At 45.4% G+C, this 20,761-nt stretch overlaps 1 protein-coding gene across 1 annotated transcript in view; it reads right to left on the bottom strand.

Moving 5' to 3' along the window:
• Positions 1-20,761, bottom strand: part of SYCP2 (synaptonemal complex protein 2) — a 121,156-nt gene that overhangs the window by 65,658 nt on the left and 34,737 nt on the right. Inside the window, exons 15-18 of the mRNA XM_040330008.1 lie at positions 15,554-15,702; positions 14,161-14,235; positions 10,493-10,648; positions 2,485-2,584 (exon numbers count right to left, since the gene is read on the bottom strand). Coding sequence (XP_040185942.1) covers positions 2,485-2,584; positions 10,493-10,648; positions 14,161-14,235; positions 15,554-15,702 — 480 coding nt within the window. The remainder of the gene's footprint in view (positions 1-2,484; positions 2,585-10,492; positions 10,649-14,160; positions 14,236-15,553; positions 15,703-20,761) is intronic.

Below are 20,761 nucleotides of genomic sequence, written 5' to 3'. Positions count from 1 at the left end.
ACACCGCTGGTATCATCAACATGAAACTTTATTGGAGACTGCTCAGACAGAACATGGTTCTGCCGTGGTGTTCTGTCTGAGTAGTCTCCAATAAAGTGTCTTATGGATGATGCCGGCAGTGTGCGACCCTACTTTTCAACATACTTATTAGATGAGGTTGAAAAAAGACACAAGTCCATCAAGTCCAAACTATGTGTGTGATTATATTATATGTCAGTATTACATTGCATATCTCTGTATGTTGTGGTCATTCAGGTGCTTATCTAAGGCTTCATGTACACGGGACGCTGAGGCAAAGTCCTCTGAATAATTTTTTTGACAGCTTGAAATCAGCGTTTAGCGGCGTTTTAGTCTAGAAGCAATTAGTTAAGATATCATCATAAGACCCTCCCCAAGCTCAAAAAACAGTATTATTTAACCATTTCAGCCATCCGTTCATTGTGCAGCGCATGTCTGTAGGACATGACTCGGTAGGGAAAGTGTTAAGCCTCGTACACACAATCATTCCATCCGATGAGAACGGTCCGAAGGACCGTTCTCATCGGTTAACCGATGATCCTGACTGATGGTCCGTCATGCGTACACACCATCAGTTAAAAAAACTATCGTGTCAGAACGCGGCGACGTAAAACACAACGACGTGCTGCAAAAAACGAAGTTCAACGCTAACAAGCATGCGTCGACTTGATTCTGAGCATGCATTGATTTTTAAACCGATGCTTTTGCATAATAACGATCCGTTTTGACCTATCGGTTACCAGTCCATCGGTTAAATTTTAAAGCAAGTTCTAATTTTTTTGACCGAAGGTTAAATAACCTATGGGGCCTACACACAATCGGTTTGGACTGATGAAAACAGTCCTTTAGACCGTTGTCCTCTGGCTATCCTATCGTGTGTACGAGTCCAAAAAATAGGGCACATTTAAAAACGCTTATAAACAAAAATGTGTCTAAACGACGTTACCGCGTTTAGCCACGTTTGGGGTCGGAAACTTTGGCGTCTGAACTCATTTTTTTAATTCAAAGAAAGGCCTATAAACACAACTGCCTAGTAAACTAACCTGTGTACATATACACATAAGATAACATTGAATGAGTTCAGGTGCAGTTGAAAAAAACGTCAAACTGCCTCTGAACTTCTGTTTATCAGCAGCAGTGTACATGGGGCCTATTGTTTTTTTTTTAAACTATCAATGCTCCCCGCTGAAACCACCACCTGTGGAAGGGAATGCCATATTCTTGCCGCTTTTACAGTAAAGAACCCTCTACGCTGTTTAAGTTGTCTTTTAAAACTCCTTTCGGCAGAAAAGTGTTATCCCTATAGTGGGGTCACCAGTGTGGTATTTATAAATTGAAGTCATATCTCCTCTCCTTCACAGGTTGCCAATGTAGTCTTCTTCTGCTCCTCCACCTTCCGTTTGAGGATGCCCCACAGATGCTCAATAGGGTTTAGGTCTGGGGACATGCTTGGCCAGTCCATCACCTTTACCCTCAGCTTCTTTTAGCAAGGCAGTGGTCGTCTTGGAAGTGTGTGTTGGGGTCATTATCATGTTGGAATACTGCCCCGTGGCCCAATCTTTGAAGGGAGGGGGGTCATGCTCGGCTTCAGTTTATCACAGTAAATGTTGGCATTCATGGTTCCCTTAATGAACTAGCTCCTCAGTGCCGGCAGCACTCATGCAGCCCCAGACCATGACACTCCCACCACCATGCTTGACTGTAGGCAAGACAAACTTGTCTTTGTACTCCTCACCTAGTTGCAGTGATTTACGTCTTACAAGTGCTGACATAAGGCGAGTCAGGAATTCGGAAAATTTACCAAACCTACCAAAGTTTTCCTTTCCTGGTGTATCCTCATGTCAGCATGGGTTTTCCTCCCCTGTGTCCTGTTGCAAGTCTTCTTACGGAATACTGGGAGGAGGAACTCACTTTTTTTATAGATTGGAAGATGGTCCTTAGGGTCAGGAGAGTCGAGTTGACCTATATGTACTGACGTGAAGAAACGGCCAGGAAAGGTAAACTACAGTAAGCATTGTCAACAACTTTCTAATCTTCCTGATAAGGCAAAAGTAAATTCTTTACATGTTGCCTTGTACTTCAAGCAGAACTCCAGTTGTTTTTTTTATTTTAACACCCTCTCCATTGCACAGGTAAACACACACAAACTCTGGTTATTTGTACTGTGATCCATGTCAAACATGGTGATACACCCACGAGGGGTGTGTTTATGACAGCCTGGGCTCACAAGAAAATAACTGGAATATTCCAATCCTTCATTTAACCCAGAAGAGACCCTGTGGCAGAGTGGATTTTCTGCAATGGACAGTGCTGCAAAGAAGACAATATTTGCAGTGTAAGCTCCAGTTTTATTTGGTAAAAAAATGGGGATCGGCTTTTAAAAAAATGTATATCTGCAGCCTAGAGAGGACTTAGCCTTTAATTTACTGTTTCATGCACTTTAAGAAAGAAGAAAGTGTAACTCACGTGTTGTTACTGATACAGATGCACTAGCTGTCTTCTGAGCACCAGGTACTAGAATATTGATTGATGGCTCTGAAACTTTTGGTCGACTTGGTGTAACAAACTACAAAAAGCATGCCAGTAGAAGACAATAATTATTTATGAACAGCATGAATTGTAATATAAGTTGAGATTATTTATTATCTATATTCAGTATGATAATGTATTTGCTGTAAAAATAAACATGGTTTAAATAATGACATTTTGGAGAAACCAGCTGTTGTGCTGGCATTTTACACAGCACATTCTCTTCCAGCAGCCCATTATTTGACCTTAGCTTGCACCCTGCATCCTATTTCTGCACACGCAGAATATTATCATATTCAATACAACTCAGTGGCTTGAATGACAGCTGCTTAGCAACTCTTTAATCTAACCCAGGGGTCTCCAAGCTTTCTAAAAGGGCCAGATTACTAAATTTAAGACTTTAGGGGGGTCAGTGGGAGTAAGAAAAATACAATTACCCCATGTGGTCAGTAGGAGTAATAGCACCCCATTATTGATATTGGTGGGAGGAATATGACCAATTGGTGGTATCAGTGGGGGGGGGGGGGGATAGTGCACCATCCGTGTTATTGTGGGGAACAGTGCCCTATTCCTGATGTCAGTGGAAGGAATAATAACCCACTGTTTTTAAGGGGGAGGAATAGTGACCCATTCTTGGTATCAGTGGGAAGAATAGTGGCCTGTTGTTGGCCTTAGTGGGAGGGATGACTGTGCCCCATTATTGGTGTCAGAGGAAGGATTGGTGCCCCATTATTGGTATCAATTGGAGGAATAGTGACCCATTGCTGGTATCAGTGGGAGGAATAGTGGTCCCTTGCTGGTATGAGTGGGAGGAATAGTGACCCATCGCTGGTATAAGTAAAGGGAACAGTGGCCCATTGTAGGCTTAGTGGGAGGAACAGTGACCCATTGTTGGTGTCAGTGGAAGGAAAAAAAGGATTTTTGTACTCACCGTAAAATCCATTTCTCTGAGTTCATAGACGGACACAGCATCCTTTGACCTTCGGGTTATGTTCTTCCTACCAGGAGATTTTAGGCAGAATTTCCACAGCACTCAAGGTGTTAAAACTTTCCCTCATGCCGCTCCTCCCAGGGGGCGTGGCTCCCCCAGGCATAACCCACACCCTGCTCCAGCAGCTTCAGTTCGTAACAAGCAGTACAAACCAAGGAGGGGTGGGTGCTGTGTCCGTCTATGAACTCAGAGAAATGGATTTTACGGTGAGTACAAAAATCCTTTTTTCTCTTTCGTTCATAGACGGACACAGCATCCTTTGACCTTCGGGACGTCCCCAAGCAGTGTCAAAAAACGAGGGGTGGGAAAAATAACACAGCAAACAACAGGTTACACCCCAAACAAAACCGGAGTTACTCAACGGAGGAACTCCAACCTTAAACTGCCGCCTGTAACACCCTGCGGCCGAATGAGGCATCAGAAGATGCACTCACATCCACCTTATAAAACTTTGAGAAAGTGTGGACCGACGACCAGGTCGCAGCCTTACACACCTGTAACACAGAGGCTTGGTGTCGGAAAGCCCAGGAGGCTCCAATCGCCCTGGTCGAATGCGCCGTGACCCGAAAGGGAGGCGCCCGCCCCTTCAGGGCGTAGGCCTGAAGCACAACCTGTCGGATCCACCTGGAAATGGTGGCCGACGAGACTGCCAGGCCCTTACTGGGACCGGACACAGACACGAACAGCGAGTCCGACTTCCGGAACGGAGCTGTCGCCGACAAGTAAACTCGAAGGGCCCGAACCACATCTAGAGAATGTAAAACGGCTTCCTTCGGGTTCTTCGGCTGAGGACATAATGATGGAACAACAATGTCCTCGTTAATGTGAAAGGCCGAAACGACCTTCGGAAGAAAAGAAGGTCGCGGGCGCAGCACCGCCTTATCCTGATGGATGACCAAGTAGGGGGCCTTGCAAGACAAGGCCGCCAGTTCAGACACTCGTCTGATAGAGGTAATAGCTACCAGAAAGACCACCTTCTGCGACAAAGTCAGCAAGGGGATCTCCCGAATGTCCTCAAAGGGGGCACGCTGAAGCGCCGAGAGGACCAAGTTCAAGTCCCAAGAAGGTAGCGGAGGGCGCACCGGGGGGGCCACATGCCGGACCCCCTGCACAAACGTGCGAACCAAAGAGTGCGCTGCCACGGGACGCTGAAAATAAACAGCCAGAGCAGAAATCTGACTCTTGATCGTGCTCAAGGCAAGAGCCTGGTCCACTCCCCGCTGTAGGAACAGCAGGATCCGGGACACCACGTAAGTACGGGGGTGCCACTTCATCTCCTCACACATAGAGATGTATGCTTTCCATGTACGATGATAAATTTTTCGAGAAGTGGACTTCCGTGCACGCATCATGGTAGAGATTACCGGGCCCGACAGGCCCCGGTCCTTCAGTACCTGGTTCTCAACAGCCACGCCGTTAAAGCCAGTGACCGTAAAGCAGGATGGAAGATCGGGCCCTGAGACAGGAGATCTTCCCTCAGAGGCAGGCGCCAGGGGGCGTCTGCCACCAGACGTACCAGGTCCGCGTACCAAGAGCGACGCGGCCAATCTGGGGCGATCAGGATCGTTGGAATCCCTTCGGCTTCCACCCTGCGCAGCAGGCGGGGTAGGAGCCTTAGAGGAGGGAAGGCGTAAATCAGGTGATATTGACCCCAGGGAGCCACTAACGCGTCTGACGCGTCTGCCCAGGGGTCCCTTGACCTGGCCACAAACCGTGGTACCTTCCGATTGAGACGGGACGCCAGAAGGTCCACGTCTGGAGTGCCCCATTTTTGGCACAGGATCTGAAAAACCTCCGGGTGGAGAGACCACTCCCCTTGATCCAGAGTCGTGCGACTTAGGAAGTCGGCTTGCCAATTCAGAACTCCCGGAATGTATACCGCTGACAGGGCCGGAACGGACCTTTCGGCCCACCGAAGTATGTGAGCGACCTCCGTCGCCGCGGCCGAGCTCCTTGTGCCGCCCTGATGATTGACGTACGCCACGGCCGTGGCGTTGTCGGACTGGATCCTGACAGGACGGCCCTGCAGCTCCAGGGACCACCTGACAAGACACAGCTTGATCGCTCGGAGCTCCAGGATATTGATCGGCAGGCGGGACTCCTCCTGAGTCCAGCGCCCCTGGGCTGACTGGGTGCCCCAGACGCCCCCCCAGCCGAAGAGGCTGGCATCCGTCGTGACCACTGTCCAGCGGCACGGAAGAAAAGACTTCCCGGACCGAAGCACCGGAGACGTCAGCCACCATGCCAGGGAAGACTTGGCCAGATGGCTCAACCGAATCTGGCGATCCAGAGAAGATGGGACCCTGTCCCATCGTGACAGAACCTCCTTCTGTAGTACCCTGGTGTGGAATTGGGCATACGGAACCGCCTCGAAGGAGGCCACCATCAGACCCAGAACCCGCATGCAGAAGCGAAGAGACGACCACTTCTGGGTCGACAACTGTCTCACTGCAGATTGCAGGGTCCGCAGTTTTTCCGATGGGAGGAACACTTTTGCCTCCCCCGAATCCAAAACCAGCCCCAGGTGTTCCAGCCTCTGGGATGGAACCAACACTGATTTTTTGAGATTCAGAAGCCAGCCGAACTCCTGCAGAGTCCGACACGTGATGGACACGTCCTCCTCTAACTCTGAGCTTGAAGAAGCTCTCAGGAGAAGGTCGTCCAGGTATCCCACGATAGCGATCCCTCGCTGCCTTAGCAAGGCCAGGATCGGGGCGAGCACCTTGGTGAACACCCGTGGTGCCGACGCCAGCCCGAACGGGAGGGCCACGAATTGATAGTGGTCCTCCCCGATCGCAAAACGCAGATATCTTTGGTGGCTTGTGCAAACGGGGACATGCAGGTATGCGTCCATGATGTCCAAGGACGCCATGAAGTCCCCCTGGTGGAGGGCCGCTATGATAGAACGGACCGACTCCATCCTGAATCGCTGCACCTTGACAAAGGAGTTGAGGGCCTTTAGGTCCAGGACAGGGCGAACCCCTCCCTTCTTGGGAACCACGAACAGATTGGAGTAGAACCCCCGAAACCGTTCCAGCGAGGGAACCGGCACAACCACCCCTCTGTCCAGAAGATCCTGGACAGCCCCGGATAGGGCTAGCCGCCGATCCTGAGGAAGCTGGAGGTTGGATGGAAAAAATCTGTTTGGGGGACAAGAGAGGAACTCTATCTTGTACCCCGAGGCGACCACCTCGCAAACCCAACGGTCGGTCAGAAGAGAGTTCCACCGATCCGCGAAGTCGTGAAGCCGTCCCCCCACCCGAGACCCGGGCGGGGGCAGACCTTCATGCGGAAGCAGGCTTGTCCGCAGGCTTGTTTGGTTTGTTAAACCAGGGGCGCTTACGCCCGGCAGCAGGGGCTTTTGCCCCTTGCGGACCTTTTCCAGCCGCGCTGGGCGCACGAAAAAACCGCTTAGGGGTAGTAAAAGTAGGACCTTGCTTGCGGCGAGGTTCCTTACCCTTCCCCGACTGAGGGAGCAAGTTGCTCTTACCTCCAGTGGCATCCTTAATGATGTCATCCAGGGATGCCCCAAAGAGCCGTCCGCCCTTAAAGGGCAAATCCACCAAGGCCTTTTTTGAGGACTGGTCAGCCGACCAGCACTTCAGCCATATAAGGCGGCGCAGAACCACTGCGTAGACAGAAGCCCTGGAAAGCAAAGGAATCGAATCCATAGCCGCCTCACAGAGAAACTTCTGACCCTGAATCAACTGCTCAGCCAGGTCCCTAGAGGACTCGGAAGCACCCTGGACCTCCAGAACCTGCAGCAGGAGCTTCGCCCTTTCAGTTAGCGTCTGAGCAACCAGGGCGCCGGCCAGAGCCGGCCTTACCGCCGAACCCACCACCGAGAACAGGGAGCGGGCCACGGCCTCCACTCTCCTATCAGCGGGGTCCTTGAAAGCAGGAGCCCCCTCCACAGGCAACGTAGTAGCCTTACTCAGTCTGGACACAGGAGGGTCCACCGACGGAGGAGTGACCCACTTTTTTAAAAAGTCCTCCTCCAGGGGGTAACGGGTAGCAAAGCTTTTAGGAACAGCAAAAGCCTTTTGCGGTGTATCCCATTCCTTATACAACAAATTGTCCAAATAAGGAACACAGGGGAATACCTTAGCGGTACGCGGTGGTTTGCGGAATCCAAAAGGGACTGACACCGCTGGTGTCTCCGCCACATCCTCTAAATGAAGAGTCTCACGTACCGCAGTAATAAGAGCTCCAACAAATTCCTTGTCAGCAGACTCCGCAGCAGAGTCATCCTCGCTGTCCATGTGGGTTAAGCCCGCATCCTCTGACATGACAGAACCAGAAGCAGCAACAGCGTTATCAGATTCTGCGTCAGAGATATCCCCAGAAACAGCCTCCGGGGGGGGGGCGCTTTTTACCCCCCAACCGAGCACTGGCAGCTTCAAACCTGGTGAGAAAAGACTCCAGGACAGCCGACACCGATTCAACAGATGTGGCAGGGGGAGGGGCGCTTAGGGTTAATTCCGGCATTGTGAGGAATGAGGGGCCTGATTCAGGCTCCATATTGCAGCTGCCGTGTCACCCCCACTGCCAATGGCAGGAAAAAAGTCCCCCACAGGTCACCTCCCGGCCGCTAGAGCACAGTCTGGGGCCCCCTGAGACTCACCACCCCCCTGGTACAGCGCGGTCTGTGAAGGACAAGTGTGTGCTGAGGAGAAGCTGCAGCGCTGCGTCTGTCCCCTCAGATGATTCGCGGTCTTTTTTCCCCGCCGAAACGGCCACTAGAGGCCGAACTAGTGCTGAAAACGGCGCCGGCCACAAGAAAATGGCCGCCGAATAATACAAGCGCGGCTCCGGCAAAATGGCCGCCGTTGCGCAGTTTTAAAAAGACAGTGTACCCAAAAATGACAGTACACCAAAACAGCACACAGCACACACAAAAATGCCCAGAATGTCCACCACAGTCCCCTGCAGTGACACAGAACAGCCTCAGCCATACCCGAGTGAAAAAATAAAAAAAATAAAATAAAATAAAATATGAGCCCCAGGGAAAAAACCCCCTGCACAGCCGTCACCCAAAGGGGGAAGGAGGGAGAGGAATAAGGGAGAGAGGAAAGCAGGGGAAAACCCTCAGTCGACCTCCCAAGGGAAAACATTCCAGCCAGACCACTTACCTGAGTAAGGGGCCACTACTTACCTGTCCTGCGACTACCCGGCTGGAGGTATCCCAGACAGAACCAACGTCCGCGAACGGCATGGCTGTCAGCCAGACACACTGTGACAAGGCCATAGAGACCGGTCATATGTGTGCCCTAGAACCGAAGTTCCCCGGCCGCCCCTGGAGCAATGGGGCCTGTCGTGGACGTCCCAAAGCGGAGCTGAGGGCCGGCACACGCTCGAAGGCCGAACCTGGGGGGACTACAAGGGTCGAGGACCCAGCCTGTCACCCAGTCGGCTGTTGATAGAAGAATCGCAGGATTCAAAAATAGAATAAAAAAGCGAGGAAAAAACTCGCAAAATGCAAAAAAATTTGCAAGAAAAAACTCCAGAGTCCAGGACTCCAGAGAGAGCCTGACTCTCCTGACGGTTAGGCAGAAACAAACTGAAGCTGCTGGAGCAGGGTGTGGGTTATGCCTGGGGGAGCCACGCCCCCTGGGAGGAGCGGCATGAGGGAAAGTTTTAACACCTTGAGTGCTGTGGAAATTCTGCCTAAAATCTCCTGGTAGGAAGAACATAACCCGAAGGTCAAAGGATGCTGTGTCCGTCTATGAACGAAAGAGAAAGTACCCCATTGTTGGCGCCAGTGGAAGAAATGGTGCCCCAGCGTGGGTGTCAGTAGAAGGAATGATGCCCCATCCATGTCATTGTGAGGAATAGTGCCCCATTGTTGGTGTCAATGGAAGGAATTATTCCCATTGTTCATCATAATGGAAGAAATTATGCCCTATCGTTTGTGTCAATGGAAGAAATAATGCCCCATTGTCTGTGTCAATGGAAAGAATAATGCCCATTGTTTGTGTTAATGAAAGGAATAATGCCTATTGTTTGTGTTAATGAAAGGAATAATGCCCATTGTTTGTGTCAATGGAAGGAATAATGCCCATTGTTTGTGTTAATGAAAGGAATAATGCCCCACTGTTGGTGTCAGCGAAAGAAAATTGTGCCCCATCGCTGCTGTCAGTGGGAGAAATACTTCCTTGTATCAGTGGAAGGAATAGTGCCCCATCGCTGCTGTCAGTGGGAGAAATACTTCCTTGTATCAGTGGAAGGAATAGTGCCCCATTGCTGCGGTCAGTGGGAGGAATACTTCCTTCTATCAGTGGAAGGAATAGTGCCTCATTTTAGGTGTCAGTGGAAGCAATAGTACCCCATTGCTGCTGTCAGTGGGAGGAATACTTCCTTGTATCAGTGGGGGGGAATAGTGCCCAGAGGGCCGGATAAAGATAATCAAATGGCCACATCTGGCCCGCAGGCCGCAGTTTGGGAACCACTGTTCTAAATCAATGTCTTAAGCTGGCCACAGACATGACACAGAAAGGAGACAGATACCAGCTTATCAGAAAGAAAAAACAGCAATTGTTACAGTTTTCCAACCCATCAGTTTGCACTTCTGCATGAACAGTGACAAGCAGCACACATAAGGATATATACATGGTGGACTAAGAAAATGGCTGGACTGGGTGTGTGGCTGGCTGTTATATCTATACTGTAGCTACATCACATCAAATACAATATTACATATGCTGTTTGTTGTTATGTATAGGAAGCTAGGCTATGGTAATCTTGAACATTATATAACCTGGACAATAGACATGCATGAATAATGAAAACATTATCATAGGCCCATAATCAGTACTAGACTATATATGATACAGATAATACATTTCTTCATAACTATTCCATGAAACCACTTGTGCACGTTTATTCCACTATGTAGACAGATACATTATATACATGTACATGCATACACATATTATAAATAATTCATACTACCACCTTTTTACAATTTTGAGAGTTGTCTTCCTCACAATTTTGTTGACTGCTACTTGGTGTTGTTAAAGAAGGTGGTTTTTTGGTTTTGACGTCACTGGTTTCCACCACAGTTATATGCTTTGCAGAAGACACAGATTCTTGGCTTTCAGGTATAAGGATCTGCAACAAACAAAGATTGCTGTATTCATTATTTCCTATACAGCTTTAAGTGTTTGTTACCCCAGCATTTCATATTCCTGATATGTGCCTACTGTACCATGTACAGTATCCGTTCTCTTTGTATTGCTTCCTTTGTGTGAAAATCCTGGTGTTCCTGCCAGTCCCTCTGCTTTCCTATTAAAAACGGACCACACTAAGCAGAAGAACACACTGTGGTCAGTTCTAAATAAAGTCCGAAAATGTTGAAAAAAAAAACCCTTTCATAGTTTGTTTAAAACGGCACTGATGAGCACTGAAAGGCTGCACTGATGAGGAAGTACTGGTGGGCACTGATGAGGAGGCACTGATGAGGCTGCACTGATAGGCAGCACTGATGGGCACTGGTAAGTGGCACTGATAGGTGACACTGAGGAGGAGGAGGAGGAAGCACAGATGGCACTGATTGGCAGCACTGAACACATGAACATATGTACTATTTATACTACCCCACTTTATTCAGATTTTCGTTTAATAAAACCCATTTGTGTGAACTGCAAAATAAATCCCCCAATGGAAATGGGGGGAGGGTGTTCTGTAGTCCTTACAAATGGGGACTATTCCTCTATAAATACAATACACTGAATAAGGGAATTGTGTAAATGTCAGGATCAGAATGTGAAACTAAATAAAAAAGCCTAAACAAAGAAAAATACAGACAACAATCTATAAAATATGTATTCTTGGTTTTAGATACACTTAATCTTATAACCAACTACAGCCACATTTTTTGAAAAATTAGTCTTAGAAAAAATATGAAAAAGTAAAAATTGTCGTCAAGTTTTGCTAAAAGTTTTACCCGGTCAACATCTGCCTGGGCCAATCTGCAGCAATGAGGATCACCAGAATGCCTTGTATCTCAAATCTGCTGAGCAGAAAAAGAAGGAACTTTCAGGGAAGAAAGGCATGGATCGGGTGTACTGCTTTTGCCAGTGGATTACTGCATCTGGATGCAAACCTGTACAGTATGTTGCTGAACCTGGAGGCCAGGAATCCCACATCTGAAGCCCTCTACCTCCAACACAGGCCCATGAACACCTCTGCATGCACCCTCCTTGGTCCAGCTGAGAAAATCTGCACTTGGCTGACAAGTCTGGAATGCAAAGTTCTGCCCAGGGCAGGATCTACTTTACCTCCCTAGCCTGATCAAATTTTCTGGTTCCCCCCTGATGAGTAATTTATGCCCGCGCCGCAGTGTCCAACTGAACCAGAACCAGTTGGCCCTACAAAAGCTAGGTTCAATGCCTGAAGTTCCAAGATGTTGATTGAGAGATGAGTCCTCGAAGGACCAGGTCACCTGCATCAACAAGGTTCCCAGGACCCCCCCCCTCCAAGCTGTCATATGTCCTGAGAGTATTCCAGAAAAAAGTGAAAAAATTACTTCCTCAACATCAGAAGCACCAAGCCGTGTATAATCTGGACGGTCTTCTAACAAAAAAAAAGTTGTACTTTCTCTTTAAACAACCAATTCAAAAAGTGTCTACGTGCTCAATTATAAATAATATTCATAAATGCAAACAATTTAGATGAACAATCAAACATATTAAAAAAATCACATAATTACAAATGAAAGTGCTCTTGTGCATAAAAATGTGCAAACTGATATGATTCTTATGTGTATCAGTTCATTAAAGTTCATAGAATACATAAGCTTCTAATATCCTTGAACCCAATGTGTGCACCACCGCCACTTCAAATACTACAAAACAATTTGTAAGTGCAAATCCACCACCAGCAGTGCTCACTCCTTACTGAGAGGAATTGACTTCCAGATCATAAGAGGTTAAAGGCATGAGATAAGAGACCTTCTGTGGTCACAAGAGCTGATCATCAGACTCCATGGCTGCCACAACAGGGTCCCCCACTACATGGCTATCACAATGGCTTTAATGTATATACAGTGGGTATAGAAAATAATCACATTGTGTTGCTTTGCAGCCTGAAATGAAGACAGACACAGTTTGTGTTTTATCTTATAACATCCAAGTGAAAGATATAACACCAACATGCCAGAAAAATAAAGTAAAATCAAAAACAGAATCACTAAGTTGGAAAAAGGATAAACCCCTCCTAAAAATGACTTGTAAACTCAATCAGGTGTACCTAATCACCTTCTCAATGGTACACAAAGCCATCTGACTTTCAACTGTGATTAGTTGTGGTCATTTTGATTAGGTCAGCATGAAAGGAGCTTTCCTGGAGCAGGTCAGTCCCTGGTAGTTTAACTGAAGCAATCAATCAACTGTCAAAAGATCTTCGGAATAAAGTCGTGGACAGACAGGAGATGTCATGAGCCAGGAGATAGATACAAAAAAAATTTCAAAGGCTTTATCAATGCCTAGATGCACAATGAAGTCTATTATTAAAGCGGTTGTAAACCCAAATCAAATTTTTATTTTTTTTCTCCTGCAAGGCAAAAGTCATAATGAGCTAATATGCACCGCATATTAGCTCATTATGAAATTCTTACCTCGGAACGAGGTGTGTAAAACGTATCTGGTTCACGCCGAGCGAGAAATCATCTTGCTCCGGCGTGTCTTCCGGGTATCGCCGCTCCAGCGCTGTGATTGGCTGGAGCGGCGATGACGTCACTCCCGCGCGTGAGATTTAAATTCGGCAAGGACCGGCGTCTGCCGGTCCTTTAGCCGAGGATCCCCCCTGCGCCGCTGCAGTCAGCGGCGCATTGCGAGGGGAATATCTCCTAAACCGTGCAGGTTTAGGAGATATTCTTTATACCTACAGGTAAGCCTTATTATAGGCTTACCTGTAGGAAAAAGTAAAAAAAGTGGGTTTACAACCACTTTAAGAAGTGGAATGTATTTGGTACAACACAGACCCTCTCTGGATCAGGATATCGCTCCAAACTGGATTAAAGAGCCAGGAGAAAATTGGTCAGAGAGGCTACCAAGAGGCCTACAGCAACTCTAAAGCAGTCGCAGGAATTTATGACAAAGTGGTCATTGTGTGCATGTGAAAACAACATCACAAATTCTCCACAAATGTGCCTTGTATGGGAGGGTTGCGAGAAAAAAGACACTCCTCAAGAAAGGAAACATGCAGTCACAACTAAGCTTTTTTCTCACTTGATTGGGAGCTATGAAACTATTTATAATCTAATCTGAAGTGCGCTTCTGAAAGTTGTTTTTTTAGTCATGTGACAGAAAGCACCAATCCGGGCTGGCCAGACACAGATTCGCACTGTAAAAAACATACATTAGCAGAGCAATGGAAGCTCTTACCAAAAACAGGGAAATGTCATGTAACCACGCAAGAGTGCTGGAGGAATAAGGTACTTAGAGGATTAAAAAAATTAAAAATACAGTACCTTGTTATATATGATTTATGTGAATGAATTATGGCAATTAACACTTCTCTATTTAGTATAACTTTTGAAAAAGTGCAGATACTGTTCACAAATGTTCAAGAACTGGCCAAAAAATTCCCACAATCAATATCCAAAGCAAAGCTTGTAATACCTGAGATCCACTTTCATCAAAAATAACATGCACGGTCGTCTTTGCTACTGAATTGCGTTGTTTCTTTATAAAGCCCTGTAATCATAAAACAATATTAAACAGAAGTCTAATGGTTTAAAGAAGGCTTTTAATCTTGTTGTTGCCCCCCCCCCCCTCCACCCCAGTTCTTTGCTGCTGAGGTTGACCCTGACGATCATCTCATCCCCATTGAAAAGTAGCTTTAATGGTATGCCAAGACAAAATGGCAAACAGTTCTGAGTGCTCCAAAAGCAAATACCTAACAGGTCATATCTCCATCACCGGACAAGGGTTACAACTGGGAAATTTTGCCAACCATTTAAATGCAAAATTAGGACATAAAGTGCTAATGTCACAACTACCATTTTCTAAGAAAACTGCTTCTCTCATTTAGCCTACAGTGCCTGTTTAAGGATATCCCGTCTAAAATCCTAAAAACATCCGCAATCCCAGCACTGGTTTACTATGACACATGCAGATCAAGTGGTAAAATGTATCTAGCCAAGATTTAACAAAAAAACAAAACAACATTTCTTCAACACATCCCCTATGGTTTTCACCCTTTTAAATTGCAATTACATAAAGATAATAGCTGATCTGCCAGAACTCCAGCACGCTCCTAATTTCCTGTAGGGTGCTGACAATGTTGCATCTGATGCACCAAGCTCTGAAGCAGTGTTTTTGGCCCTGCTCAGTTCCCTCTTGGACTGCAGAACACCTTCCCTTCATTTCAATTACGTAAGACGGAGGAGACTTTAAGCATGGCTGCTATCACTGCTTAGCATTTTAGTGTAGGAGAGGCAGTATCATCAGTGCAAATGTAAATTAGGAGTTCACTGGAGTTCTTGTAGGATTAACAGACAAAACATGGGAGGGTGTGCATGTAATGCAGAGGTGTACTGCATATTTGACTTTCAGATGAATGTTCTTTCTGGATTGGTACAACCGATCTTGTGTTTCTATTTTTTCACTTAAATGGTATTACTATAAAAAATGTGCAATAACTATTAATACACTAATTTCTGAATATAACTTTGGAATACCATTTAGGTGAAAAAATAGAAACACAAGGAGTGGTTGTAATAACACACAATATATTTTATTGAGTGGTTGGTTACACTGGAGGAACGCTGATATGATATATTATTGTTAAGCTTTGTGGCCCCTTGTGGGAACTTTTATAATAGCAGCTACTTTTATATGGAGAGTTTTCCTCTGTGGCGCAAGTGAATATTTATAGCATGTTCTTATGAATAATGGTCATTTTAAAGGAAACTATAAAGCTGATTAAGGTATTTAAAAGTGAAAAGTATTTTTTTAATATTTAGTCTTTAAAGTTGATAGCTTGCCACACACAAAAAAGGAGACTACATACCTTAAACTTATGTGCTCCAAACACTTTCCTAACTACATTGGTAATATCCAAAGCACTATCAAAAAATATCCGAAGGCAAGATCCCATTAGCTGACCAACTGTTGTTGGCGTATTTAAGGTAAGAGTTAATAGCATCTTGTTGCCAACAGCTGAAAGAGAATATAGGGGCAGTAAAAATATATCATTATAATAAATCACTGTATACCGTTTTATCTGTTATACAGGTCTGGATAGCTGTTTTTTTTTACTGCTGCTCAGCATTCAGACCTGCAGTGTTTAATCTTATTTTTCTCTATTTTTTTTTGTCAATAATTTGTATTCAGTTTTTATCAATATACAAAAGGTGAACATTACATTCCATGAGTTAACACGTACATCATGTGTTGATACAAAGGATCATAGATAATAAAGTTGTACATCTACATAAGCATTGACATAGATTACAAATTACATTTGTAGGGTGGGAAGCACCATCTTACCCCTCCAGACATTGGGAACTTACTGTGTCCCGGTGGGGGGACACCACCTATGGGCCCTTAATTCTATTATAACGATCTCAGATGAGAGATGTGTTTAAATGATCACTCCTGTATTGTAAGATGATCAACAGATCTGATGTAGTTAAGATACATTCACTGAGAGCTTAAAGCTCGAACAGAAAGAAAATAAACAAAGATTAACTCAGAAACAAAAGAAAAGAAAGGAACTTGAATCTTATTTAGGGTATAGTTACTCAGGTCTCCGCTAAAGAATCTATATATATGCTTTAGGAGCTTAGGATCATTGCCCAAGGAAATTTTACTTAATGCAATTATATCTTATGTGCGTTATACCATTATGCATGAAGGTTAAAAACCTTCAGTGTTGCAGCTTCCCCCATCAGCCCCCCCTGAGCCCGATCCCGATCCAGCAATGTGCACAAGAGGAGAAGCTCTCCCGGGTATCTCCCTCCTCATTGGCCGAGACACAGTAGCGAAATACATTGGCTCCTGCTGCTGTCAATCACAGCCGGTGAGGAGGGAGCGAGCCACACTCCGTGTGTCTCATAGAGCAAGAACAGCTTGCTATGGGGGTACTTAGTAGGGGGGAGTAAACAGAAGCGCTGGGTCCCAAAAAGAGGAGGATCGGGGCTGCTTTGTGCAAAACCATTACACAGAGCAGGTAAGTATGACATGTTTGTTATTAAAAAAAAACGAACCTTTACAAACACTTCAGGCCTTTTCACTACACAATGATCACACCACACCATTGATTCGCTGTCCAGTAAGCCAGCAGATGACACAGGAATCGGTAAAGGCAATAACAAATGCTTCATAATTATGACAATGTTGACAAGACTTGCTAAAATTTTCACCCCCTGGAGTAACTGGATCCCTGTTTTTGTCAAAAAGTGTGCACTTTATTTTAAATTGCCTGCATTCCCAGCAATATCATTGGGTTTACTGATAACAGAAGAATGGAAAGACAAAAATTCCAACAAATATGTTTTTTTTTTTTTTTCACAAGAGACCCACAAATATGTTTTAGTTTATTAAAGCATTGTGTATAAAACAATTGTCATGTATGTTTTCCCTTAGGAAACCTAGGCACCTGCATCCTCGGAACCACTGGTGGCTCTCCTGTAGACAACTTGGACGTCACCCCCTGGTAGGACTGGTTCTTGGTGGTGGTAAGCAAGAGCCATCTGGAGCTATCTCTGTCCACCTTGATTGTACAATATGGCTGCCTCTAAATCCCCTTTGCGTAGATTTATTCCTCATAATGTGCAGGGCCTTAATTCACTTGTGAAACATTGGAAAGCATTTCAGCACTACCACTCCCAGAAGGCCAATCTAGTGTTTTTCCAGGAGACTCATTTTCCACCCTCTTACAAACCATAATTTCTCCATAAACACTTCCCATTATTCGATACAGCTAATATGTAGATACAAAAATGAGAGGCCATCTTCTTTGCCAAACATGTCCCATTTTCTCTCGTTACAGAGATTATAGACCCGGTAGGCTGCTACCTCCTTATAAAAGGCCATATAGGTCAGTCACTAAATACTCTGATCTCTTATTACGCCCCGAACAAGGGTCAAGCCTCATATTTAGATACCATGTTTCATTCCCTATCCCAACATTTTGAGGTCATTTGTGGAGGTGATTTCAATTTGGCCCCAATTGTCAATGTTGACTCCACTAAGCCACAAGGTAAGCGAATGTGCCGTCCCTCCAGGGCCAGCCTACGTTTTGCTAAACGGTTACAGTTGCTTAACTTAATTGATTCTTGATGAGAGAAACACCCCTCCACGCAGGATTTTACACACTATTTACATCCACATCAGATATACTCAAGGATAGACCATGAGATTGTTTGCCCTTGCTTCTTTTCCTCAATTCAGAAAGCTTGTATATGGGAAGCTGCTTGGTCAGATCATGCTCTTCTTTTCCTTTCATTCACGCACTCGACTCCAGGTAATCACCCGTTTAACTGGCGCTTGAATGAATCCATTTTGAGTGACCTGATTTGTTGAATCGAAATTGAAAAGCATATGGTAGAGTACTTTGAAATTAATCAAAGCTGATATCTCGCCAGTCACAGTGTGGGCAGCACTTAAAGAGATGGCCATGGCAAGCTGATCCAAATCTCTTAAACAACTTAAACGTGAATGGTGAGTAGACATCTAGCGTCTTGAATGCGAACATAAGCGATGACCCAGCAGCATCTTGTTGGCACATATAGAATCCACCAGATTGTCCCTGAACCTTTTACTTATGACACGTGCAGAAAAAGCCCTACGCTGGTCCTCCGCTAACTTATGTGCAGAGGGACAGAGTGGGCACCATGTTAGCAGCTAAGCTTACCTCAAAGTCCAGCACTCGGCACCTCTTAAAATTTGATGCTCTAATGGTACGTATACCCAGTCAAAATGCTACCGGAATTTCAACTTCTGAAGACCCGGAACAATTACTGTCCTTCCTTCAGTCAGCTGATCTCCCCAAGTTGACAGCAGGGCCCAGAGGTGATGGACACACCAATCTCAGTCTGAAAAATCCTGGGGGTAAACAGTCAAAGCAATCTTTAGGGCCTAATGAGTTCTCAAAGTATTATCAGACATTTGTGACATCTTTGGCCCCTTAACTTGAGTTTTTTTCATTCCCTCTGAACTGGTCAATTCCTGAATGCTGACTTAAATATTGCTATATCTCGGTAATACCCAAGCCTAGCAAAGATCCAGAAGTTGAAAATTACAGGCTGATCTCGCTGATCAATAATGACTTTAATATTCCGATCAAAATCTTGCCCAATAGACTAGCCTCCTATATTAAGGTATTATAATAAAGATCAGGTAGAGTTTATTCCCAGCAGGCAGAGATCGGTTCGGTTTTGGCGAGCCGTTAATGTCATCTCGGTATAGCACTCTGGGTGGTCGGTGGATCACCATCAGGAGGGCATGTTTCTCTCTATCGATCTTCAAAAAGCGTTTGACTCCGTTTCTTGGTCGTATATGTTTGAATTGCTTGGAAAGCATTTGATCACTGTACTGCGGTCGCTGTACGCGTCGCTGATGGTGAAGGTGTGTATGCAAGGCTTTCATTCAGATTCTATTCATGTCTCTCGAGAAACGAAACAAGTATGTCCACTCTAGCCCCTTATTTTCGCCATAGCCATTGAAACTCTGGCGATCGCGATATGATCCGAATATTCATGGTGTGCAGTGGCAATCAAACTCATAAATGTACCCTGTTTGCTGATGACTTACTCTTTGAGTTACATGGCCTTTAATCATGCTTTGCCTGCTGCATAGATTCAGGAGGGTCTCAGGTCTGCGTGTTAATGATAATAAATCAGTGTCAACAGGCATCAATCTTCCTCCTTTTAGTGTTCTGCCTGCAAACATCGTTTCCATTTCATAGAAAATCCAACTTTATCCCCTACTTAGGTGTCTGCTTAACACCCTCTATGACAACCTTAGATAAGATAAATTACTGTATCCACCTCTCTATAAGAAACTTGAAGAGGACCTGGGGAGTGGATGGCACATGGTCTGTCTTGGTTGGGCAAAATCCACCTTGGAAAGATGACACTTTTGCCACGTTTCCTATACTATTTTCGCTCTTTGACAATAGCAATAGTAATATCTGACCTGGTGAGATTCCAATCAATGCTTATACAATTTTGTGTGGCATGGTAAAAACCACATAGTCTCCAAACAAGTGTTGCTCATAAAACGAAAGTGGTCTCGGCCTACCACATCTCATGTTGTATTATTAAGCGGCCCGGGTAGCGCAACTATCTGCAGTGTATTCGCAGGGTGAAAAATCTGAATGGGTGGCTATGGAGCAGACAGCAACTGATAAAATCCCATTTGATTATCTTAAATGGCAACCTGGGAGTGATAGACTCCCCATTCTTGTCCCTACATTATCGAACTCACTGGCTGTTTAGAATCCGGTATGGCAGAATACCAACTGGCCTCATCTTTTTCTCTACTGGCCCACCTTTCTATTAACCCAGCATCCCCAACCCCCCCCCCCCAAGTCAATATCCAGAAGCTTTCCGCTGGTGGCTTAACAAGGGTCTGTACCGAATTGGTCACATTCTCCTAAGGCACACCTGTGCAATAATCATGCTGTCTAATCAGCATCTTTATTTGCCACACCTATGAGGTGAATGGATTATCTTGGCAGAGGAGAAGTGCTCACTAACACAGATTTAGACAGATTTGTTAACAATATTTGAGAGAAATAGGCCTTTTGTGTACATAGAAAAAAGTTGTAGATCTTTAAGTTAAGCCCATAATAAATAGGGGCAAAAACAAGAGTGTTGCGTTTATAATTTTGCTCAATGTAGTTATGTTGATGCTGACACCATATTTATGCAGGATTTTGGTCGGGGCTCCGAGCCTCTGTGATTTCTTTGTTAAAAGAACATTTTGTACCCTTTCTTTAATAAGAAAGATTGAAAGTAAAAACTGCCATGTTTTTCTTTAGTAACATTCTGTTTTTGCCTTTTTTCAATCTTTGTGCATGGGCACTGTTATCTTCTGTAGCTTTTTTTGCAGCCACCTTTTGTTTACATGCGCCACAGCAACTTCTGCATGTGATTTGACAGAGAAAATTTCCTGAGGGTGACAACAGTGGGCCATTCCTGGGTAATGTGCGGAGCTTTTAGTTTCCGATTGGACAGCATGTGCAGTGACAATGTAAGAAAACAACTGGGAT

The sequence above is a fragment of the Rana temporaria genome, chromosome 12 (genome assembly GCF_905171775.1).
Source record: "Rana temporaria chromosome 12, aRanTem1.1, whole genome shotgun sequence".
In the NCBI taxonomy this organism is placed as follows: domain Eukaryota; kingdom Metazoa; phylum Chordata; class Amphibia; order Anura; family Ranidae; genus Rana; species Rana temporaria.
This window is presented reverse-complemented; position numbering and strand designations above follow the sequence as displayed.